At 35.4% G+C, this 10098-nt stretch overlaps 1 protein-coding gene across 1 annotated transcript; it reads left to right on the forward strand.

Moving 5' to 3' along the window:
* The first annotated feature begins 966 nt into the window (after positions 1-966).
* On the forward strand, positions 967-3862 carry LOC120350414 (gastrula zinc finger protein XlCGF17.1-like). The gene is made up of 2 exons (XM_039423657.1): positions 967-1134; positions 2103-3862. Exons 1-2 carry the CDS (start codon positions 972-974, stop codon positions 2774-2776), a joined length of 837 nt encoding a protein of 278 aa, XP_039279591.1. The 5' UTR covers positions 967-971; the 3' UTR covers positions 2777-3862.
* Positions 3863-10098: the final 6236 nt, after the last annotated feature.

The following is a 10098-nucleotide window of genomic DNA, read 5'->3' on the forward strand; positions in this document are numbered from 1 at the left end:
TTTCATCACCTGGTTGCTTGTCGTAATCCAATGTGATATGCTTGGCAGTTTCTTCAGACTGATTAGTCCTCTATTCAGCCTCTTGACCCGCATTTGTGCTGGAGTTTCAGCCATCTCTGGTCTCTTGGGTTTTTCTTTTTGCCCCTCCGAAACTGCCCTGATGGTGCAGATCCCGTGGGTTTGATGGCAAGGCAACTTCTGGAGTTGCCTTGGGGTCCCTTTTGGTCGCCTCCTACGACAAGCAGGGATATTGTGGGTGTATTCTGGTTTTCAGCACATTCTTGAGTACGATGTTCGACTCAAAGCTCCCCCAACCCACAGGGGGCAACTCACACTCACGCGAATCAAGTCGAGAAGAGACTCGACTCTAGTCGAGAGCATGTGTTTTCAAATGGTGACAATCGCGGAGACTAGAATCGACTGATCTGAGTGTCACCATATGGAAACACATGCTCTCGACTAGAGACGAGTCTCTTCTCTACCTGAGTCGCGTAAGTGTGAGTTGAACATACAAGTGTATGATTACAGAAGAAAGTCCATACTTTATTGTTATACAATAAGTTGTTAATATTTTGTTTAGCATTCTTGTCTGTTTTCTGTTCACACCCACCAAACTAGCAATCAGTTTATCTTAATCTAGAGAGCATAACTTGATGGCTGCCATTTCAACTTCAACTACCCCTCACTCACCCAGCGCACAGTAGTATATCTTGCCTGTCCAGGTGTACTGCAGAGTGCAGACGAATATCTGTACAGTTATAGCTCTTTGCCAAACCTTAACGTGAATGGCTGGCCTTAGCTTGAAATTTCATGACTATTAATAACCAGTACAATTACTGACATTGAACTGGAATTATCGTGATATAGTAACTCAAGGCAGCTGTCAAATTCAGTAGCTACTGCTCCTTCACCAATATTTGTGTCTTTTACATAAAGTGTAACAATGATCGATTGTCTTCTCATTGTTTGTGATGTCAATATTGCAGATGACGAGAGTTAAGCAGGAGAATGATAGCAGCCAAGAACCAGCGCCAGAGTGCAGCACTGCATGCTCTCCAACTGATGATGATTTCAGCCAACAACATTATCTAATCCCGGGCTATAATCTAATATTCATCAAAGAGGAAGAATATGGTGAGATTCGTGTTATTATTTCATTCATTTTCATTAATCAATGATAATAACACAACAGGAAATGAAGGAATAATTTATTATGTAGGATAATGGCTATCAGATGTGGTTGCCTGAGCAACAGTTATGGGTATAAGTTGCATTTATACACATTCCTTCAATAATTTGATTGTATGTGAGGATATATTATATACCACTATATACATAGTGGTATTGACAACATCAACGTCTTATTGTTTCAATAAATTGCCCTTCACTTGATTACTTGTGTTCACTACAGATTATCATCCTATTTCCAGCACAACTGATATGCAATAATGTGCTGTGTTTGCCAATTGTAGCCATGTTGCTCTTCTGAGTAGTCGATGAATAGTGGATACACCTCTCATCTCACAATTTCATGCCAGTTTATAGTTTTAATTTTAAGTTTGTGCCAAAACACAGGTGAAGATCCCTATATATTTGAGGGTATTTAAATGTTTTGAAACAATAAAGATAGGCGGCCATATCCATTAGAGCGAGTGTGGTTATCTGCATCATTTTCAAACAATTCAATCTATTCCAATTTAATCTATTTGTATGCCAATTGAGAAAATTCCATGGTCTGGACCAAAAATTATAAATAATTTTTCTCACTTATATCAATAAAAGAAATTGCTCATGGAAAATGTGTTTATTACTACGTTATTAGCATTCAATTTTTTGTCCCTCTGACTGACCAACATCTAACAAAAAAAAATTATTTTAATTTGTTTCATGTATAGCCTATACTATTTCTACAATCGGCTGCAAAACTCTTGGTTTGTATAAACTATTGTATCAATTGATGAATAATGATTATGATAATTAATGCGGTATGATTGAGATGAGGGAAGGAAAATTGTGTGATTGTTTTGCACTATATTTTATCATTACTTTATTATCTTAATTCTGCTTTAATCATTTACAAGTTGCATTATTGGTGTTTGCAGTTGAGCAAGAGGCAGAAGGATGTTCAGTGGAGAGTGACCCGGAGATGTGGCCTTCAAACTGCAGCACATCTGAAACTGCCAATGCAACAGAAGTGGGTGGACTGAATGCACATTCAATCTCTCCCATGGAAGAGTGCACTGAGCCATCTGTGGCTGGCAAAAAGATCAAGCTCTACAGCTGTGCTGACTGCAGCTATAAAACTCCATCGATCACTCATTGGAAGAGACACATGAGAAAACACACTGGGGAAAAGCATTTCAGCTGTGAGTATTGCGGCTATAAATGTACTCAATCTGGTAATTTGGAGAGACATATCAGAACACATACAGGAGAAAGACCTTTCAGCTGCGAGTATTGTGACTATAAATGTGCTGAATCTGGTAATTTGGAGAGACATATCAGAACACATACAGGAGAAAGACCTTTCAGCTGCAAGTATTGTGACTATAAATGTGCTCAATCAAGTGATTTGAAAAAACATGTCAGAACACATACAGGAGAAAGACCTTTCAGCTGCAAGTATTGTGACTATAAATGTGTTCGATCTGTTACTTTGAAATCACATATCAGAACTCATACAGGAGAAAGACCTTTTAGCTGCGAGTATTGTGACTATAAATGTGCTCTATCAAGTAATTTGAAGAAACATATCAAAACTCATACAGGAGAATGACCTTTCAGTTGTGAGTTATGTGATTATAAATGTGCTCAATCTGGTACTTTGAAGGAACATATCAGAACACATACAGGTGAAACACCTTTCAGCTGCAAGTATTGTGACTATAAATGTGCTGTATCAAGTAATTTGAAAAGACATATAAGAACACATAATAAATGAGAATCAACTACTAGCTGAAAATTTGTGACTTTACGTGTGCTCATTCAAATTCATTTTACTGTGTTTCCTAGTAAGGTGATCACTAATAACAGGACAAGTGTATTGAACATGTGTGTACACACAAATGTCGTCCATATTGTCGTTTCATCACAGCTAAAGGCTACAAACAACATTTGTTGAGGTTCTGAGTAAGTATCGGCTCACACCTCCCCCTCCTTTATTTATATTGCCAGAGTCGCCCTGGGCTGGCGTCTGTGGAGGGGCGGAGTGGGGGATGCTGCTCACAGTGTGGTGTGTGCCGGCGGGTGGTTGGGGACGGCTGGGCTCCTCGCGGTGTTGGGTGTCCTCCACATACACCACGGTTGTCATCTCACAACACTGAAATTCTCTCCTTTCTAAGAGGTGATAGGCCATGCTTTGGCACTACCTGGAGGGAGGGGAGCCGCTAGGAGTGGTGGGAGAGTAGTGGCAGTCATCACCGTCGTTGTAGTGCATGGCAACAGGTCAAAACTTGTCAGAAATGGTCTCCTAGTGTCTTCCAGACGAGCCTTTGTCACTGACTCCGGTCTGCCTCCAGATCAAGTGGTGTTCGGTTCGTCCTCTTAGTGACCCCTACCGGTCACCAAAGGTCACCTGACCTGTTTTTTTTTAGATAAATGAAAATTTAAACTCAAATAGTGCAGCTAAGAAAAATAAACAACATAAATTTGGAGATGCAAAAACCTAACCTCAACAAATCTTGCTAGAAGCCTTTTGCTGTGATGACACAACAATCTATGACAATATGTTTATCATGCATGTCTCACCGTTGGTGGCCAGCCTTATGAAATCAACCTCGCACTTTCCATTACCTACTCACAAGCATTACCTGCTCACATGGTCATCATCCACAATAAAATTATCAAGTCATTTGATAAAATAGTATCATGTTGATATTTTGCCCCACCATCAACTCAACGTCATGCAGCTTGATCCTCTGCTTCTCCCTCATTAGCTCTCCTATGGTGAGGTCCACGTTATAATGGCAGTATTTGATTAACATTGGTGTTGCTTTCCTTGTCTATCATACTTCATAGCAGAAAGCTCTATCCTTTTCTAGTTCTGCAACATTTCCAGATCCTTTTCCAACCATGTAGAATTATACTCAACAAAACATTCAATCTCAATAATTATGAAAATTTAGTATTTAATCTTTGGCAAATATATTTTCATGAGGAATAAAATATAATCGATCACTCTAAACAATATTTTCCTTTCCTGTTAATATTACATCAGATATATCATTAGCAGATATCCTCCGTAGAAGACAGTGACAAGGCAGAGAATTGGCAACGCTATTCTACTATCTTTCTCTACTGCCATTATAACATGAACCTCATTATAGTCATAGTCAGCCTTAACCTGGCTTCACCATCCTTGCCGAGGTCTAGAAACACTTGTGGAGCTCTCACTTTCAGTAGATTTCTGAATATGATAGTGTCCTTGCTGAAACCCTGCTCCATGCTATAGAGATGAATTCTCTTAATTTAAGAAATTAGTCTTGATTTACTGGGTAATGTTTAGGTATTAATATAATTATGTGAATCTACAACATTTTTTAATTAATAATTTATTGGCATGGGTAATTAAACAAATACATGACATTGATGTTCGGTAAATTCAAAATATTACAAAAACTTTAATAAACACCAGGATTAAAAAAGACATCACTAGCCAGTCAGTATTAAACTTTTTCATCAAATGGATTCAGACTGGGTATTTCTTATATCATATGGAAGCAGATAACTCACCGAACGTAGTGATGTCTATGTTCTAAGTCTGATTTTCTTTTGTCTGTCTGTATGTAACGCGATTACGTCCAAAAGAGTTGGTAGAATTTGGTTAGCCCAAATTACAAGCGAGAGCAGAGGACTGTCGATAAATATAAAGAGCAAAATATTGAATGATAATATGCTAGAATAAAGAGAGCAATAATTAATAGATTGAATGTAGTAAGTAATATTTTCAGCATTAAATTTATACCAGAAGTGACTACTCACCAGCAAGTAGTTTTCTTCAAATACTAAATACCAACTTACTCCAGGAATTGGAATTAGGTTTGTGGCAGGACAAGACGGAGTCGGGAAAAGGTGTTGGCCTCTCTTGTACATCTGCTACCCCTATCCGATGTATGTTAATTCTGGCATCAATTTAATTACTGATCAGTCCGAAAATTGCTTGGAAGATAACTCTACTATATTGACTATTACTTTACACTGCTGTACAATTCAAAGTCCGATCGCACTAGTTGAATATTTCGATTTATATATTCACAAATAACAAGGAAAAACTGTACTTTTCCCCAACTTGTGACAGTTAATATATCGATAATAATTTTAACACAACGATGAACGTGTAAAATTGAATTTCAACGGCAACAATCGAAAAAAAAACAGCAACGATCCTGTTTTTTCACCGTCCGATCCGAGCTGACAACTTCAACTGACGATTATGCGATAGAATAATCTAAATACTAACTTATCCGCTAGGGCGCAGCAGCTGCCGGCCTTGCCACTACAACTACCGCTAGACTTAAAACTAATTTAAACTACTTAATCTAAATACGCTAAAGGGCGTCACCAGAATTCGATGAGATTTGGCAGGAATATTCCTTTTTCAAATGTACGTCGATTTATACACAAGGTTTTTGAAATTTTGAATTTTAATGATAATATGGAAAGGTAGGAGTAGGAGTATGGTATATGGAGTACGAGTATTCCTCCATACTCTGATATCAGTATATATAACATCTACTTTGAAGATAGGATTAATCAGACTATAGAATTATTCATAATCAATCAGCTTACAGGTGGATTATTCATTGCATGATTACACAGATGTCTGGCCGTGTCTATTTCTATAAGGTAGGGTTTCAATGTTTTTTATGATGCGTGCCCTTCAGTATCAATATTCCCACATTTGAAAAACAAATTCAATAGGTGATTGAAAATAAAATAAAAAATAATCAAATGAACTAAATAATGCTGGAGAAATTATAATATTCTTGATTGAAACAAATTAATTTGAAATTAGTTGAGAGATATTTTTATCAGATGGAAAGATTATCACGGAACTGGATAAATTATCATATGGGATACAAATTCAAAGGTGAACTTAAGTTTATTATCTCATAAGTGAGTTTTTGATCTTGGATAAAACAAATGACAGTTTTTAAGAGTAAATTATGATTCAACTGAATCAACAAACTAGAATAGGTGACATCAGATACTTGTGGATGAGAAAAATGCGTGAGGTCTACTACGGCAATCTGTGAATTGAGAATGAATAAACAAGATATACTTACGAATGTAATTATTGATAAAGTTAGTTTCATTTCTAAATGAATATGAATTAAGTTTATTAATGTTGTTATAGAGAGCATTTGCAATAAATTTTAGTTATTCAATAACTGACCTGTTTTATTTACAGTTACCCATAATCTAAAATCTCTGGTCAGCAGTACATAGGTGTTAAGTCAAAAAATCCAATTTTCCAGTAGAGAGGAAAGAAGATATCAAAAAATTCTAACACAAGACTTGAAACACATTAAATTTCAAAGTTAACACATTATATTCGTTTTTATCCACAGTTCTGAATGGTACTCATGCATTTAATCAATATCAGATAGAATTTGATATTTATTCAAATTTTATGACTTAAGCCGTTGAGAGCATCCATATTTGATGAATGATTGTTGACTTATGTCTAAAATACCAGATTCCTTGCATATAGATTAGATCAGGTAAATTGATCAAAATACTCTTTCAGATGAAAAATATATTTATTTGATTTGGAATATTACTTAGTTTAATAAAAAAATAAATCAATTATTATTCTCTTCATCAATATTTACATCTCGCAGGTCTGTATCTATATCACAAGCCTGTGAAGCATGGGTTGTCAGACTCCTGTAAAATTCGTGGAATAGAGGTGGAATCAGAGGCAAAAGATCATTTTTCTTCTCGAAACTAATTGGTAAAATCCCGTTGTAGGATTTTTTACATGTGAATGACATAATGTTTTCCCCCTTCTCTTGAAATTTATTCTTTTGAATGGTACATTTTCCCCTAAACTCTCTTTGTAACGCACAATACCCACTTCAGACTTCACATACTGGAACCATTGTATGTTGCACCAGAAAAATTGTTCGTTTTCATCGGTTCTTTTCTTGAGAACTAAACCCTCTTTCAACAACTGGGAAAAGCTGAAAAAATGATCCTGCTTCATTTCGTGTACCACAAATGGATTCTTCTTGCCACATGACCGTACCAACTGGTAACAGTCATGTGGGTGGTAAATTGGTACCTGGGTCTTTTTCTTTCGTTTTTCAATGATTGAAAGATCAACATCACATTCCATGTGAGTATGTCCTGGAACTAGAAATTTATGGTTGATTGTATGGATGTGTGGGAAATCAGATACAGCCTTCATAAACATGACAGATACGTGTGAGTTTTTATTTGCTGAATACATTAGGGTTTGCTGATGACTATCAAAATTGTCATTTTGTTCCATTCTATGAATACTTAGCCAGAATGCAACTCCTCACGCATGATAATAAAAATTGAATCAAACTCAAATTTTCGATAAATCAGTCTAACCTCTTAAGAGAAATCTTCTGCTGCTTCCATACAAACTGGAAGCATGACAAATAATTGAAAACTTGACAAACTGAAAACTTGATGTAATCAAATCTTGAAGAATTTAAAATTGATCTATAACCATCCTCGGTTAAGCAAGAATCGATATGCAAAATTTCAAGTTAATCAGTCAAGTAGTTCTGACGTGATAATGCATCAAACATAATTTCCCTATACTTTACACCTGTATAGGCTACATTTATAATCCAGTTCTTTCCTTTATTATAGTATAGAAGATGATACATGGATGGATTGTTATTTTACTAAAAGATAGAATAAGTTGAATAGTTTCCCTTTCAGAGGGAGTTTTGACAACCCACAAAACTCATTTTTCATTTGAAGATATAACGAAAAGGTGCATATGACCTTATTTTTTTGCTCAGCTTGCCAAAATACCCCTCATTCCAATATTAAAATTTTCGACTGACTGTACAGTGAGTCAGTCATTCTATCAGGGCACGAATAATTTTGAAATTTGAATTAAATAAAAATGGAAGAATATAATTTCTTTATGTAAATAACAACACCTTCATTCAAAGACATATTAACTGCATGCGTTTTCATATTGCCGATACAGCATTGATGAAACTGTAAACGTTTATTTAGCACTTTGTCTCAAAATTTCTAGCTGAAAAATTGATAATCCATGCCACGTGTAGGCCTAAACAGTGCATCAGGAAAACGAAGTTTCAAAACTATGTTTTTCAGGTAGAAAGCAATATAGAAACAGATGTTCCTTTTTTAATTTCGACCATATGATTTGGTGATTTTTTAATGAAATCGAATGTACCATTAATGAAATTTAAACATCAATTTTGAAAAATCTAGAAGGAAGATTAAAATTTGGGCTTCCAGGTGCACGAGATTGATATTTTTAGAATCTATGTGCAAAATTTGGAGATCTAAATCATTCCCGTTTTTCCGGTATGCAATCCACAAGTTGACATGTTTTGATGCGAACAAACGAACAAACACAACCCTACTCTCTCTTATTATATAGAAGAAGAAGATAATTAATCAAAAACAAATCAATTCCATACAGTCATGTTTTCCAAGTGTCCAATGTTCAATGCTCAATCTGTGTTATGCCATTGCCAGTATGATAATATTCTAAAAACGTGTCAGTGGTACCAACGTCACAAGTAAGATTTAAGTACCAAAAGGTGGAACGTGAGTGGTGCATAAATGTTGACTTGAGACTTTTGTACCGCAATGGGGAATTCATCACAGATGATACTAATGTTATTAGTCAACTTACGTTTGTACCATTCTGTGAAATTCCTTTATATCATGATGTGAGATGTGACTAAAATACCATCATCAATAACTCAGGTAATATTCATAGTAGACTTATGCCGTTTGTACCATCTAAAAGCAAATTTTTTTCTACATTTTCATATTGACATAACTCATTTTGACCAAAAATTGACTTAACACCTTTGTACTGCCGACCAGAGCTATATAAATAAAAATCGAGCCTCAAATTGTGACATTCAATAACTTTTAGTATTATCATCAACTTCAAGAGAGGATATCTCGGGAACTGTTGGGAATATCACAAAATTCCACTGAACAAAAAGTGTAGGGAATTTATCAAGCTTTATTTTTGAGTTTTTAGTTATGTCGGTTGAATGCATTGTTCTCAAGATATGAGCGTGGAAGCAGAACGCTGAAAAATGCAACTTTTAAACCACCCTCATCCCCTTAGCACATGAGTTAGGAATGGGGACTTTTGATGTGTTCTCCTCTTAACTAGTCTCAACAAAGCTGCAAAGTCAAAAATTTTGTTTAAATCATTCCCTTCAAATTCCTTTGTCAATTGGTCTATTGTTGCAAAAATGGAGATTTCATACTCAACACTAACGCTGCTGCAAAAGGTGCAGAGAAATTCGTAAAAGTGTGAAATTATGCATCAAATTGAAGAGAATTCAATGTTCTATAAGCTCATAATTAGCATGGATTTTTTCCATCGATTTTTAAAAAGTTATAAGGGCTAAAATATAAAAAAATTTATGGCAAACGTATTCTTTTCAAAAATGTCACACCTCCAAGAGCGGATATCTCGAAAAATAGAGAAGATATAAAAAAAGTTATGGAATGAATATTGTAGGAAATTATGTGAGCTTTAATTTGTTATATGACAGTCAAGTCCTTAGGATACTTAGTTTTTGAGTTGCATATGAGAAACCAAAAAATGGTACCTTGAAACCACCCCCTCCACCTTATCACAAGGGGTAGGGGTGGGGACTTTTGATATGTTTACCTCCTTACTACCCTAAACAGAACTGTGTGGGGGTCAAAAATTATCTTTCCAAGTTTTCCCTCTATACCCTTTTTTGAGCATTCATTGCCTGGACTAATTTGTGATAACAAAAAATAAGAAGTAAAAAATAATAGATATTCAATAAAGAAAAACAAAAATAATTGAATAAAAAAGAAACAAATAAATATATAAGCATAAAATTGTGAACTGAACGA

The sequence above is a fragment of the Nilaparvata lugens genome, chromosome 3 (genome assembly GCF_014356525.2).
Source record: "Nilaparvata lugens isolate BPH chromosome 3, ASM1435652v1, whole genome shotgun sequence".
Taxonomy (NCBI): Eukaryota; Metazoa; Arthropoda; class Insecta; order Hemiptera; family Delphacidae; genus Nilaparvata; species Nilaparvata lugens.

Excerpts from the sequence above, each read along its gene's own strand:
- LOC120350414 (XM_039423657.1), top strand. The coding sequence starts at position 972 with ATGTCAATATTGCAGATGACGAGAGTTAAGCAGGAGAATGATAGCAGC. Across the intron at positions 1,135-2,102 it reads CATCAAAGAGGAAGAATATG|TTGAGCAAGAGGCAGAAGGA; the intron begins GTGAGATTCGTG and ends TGGTGTTTGCAG.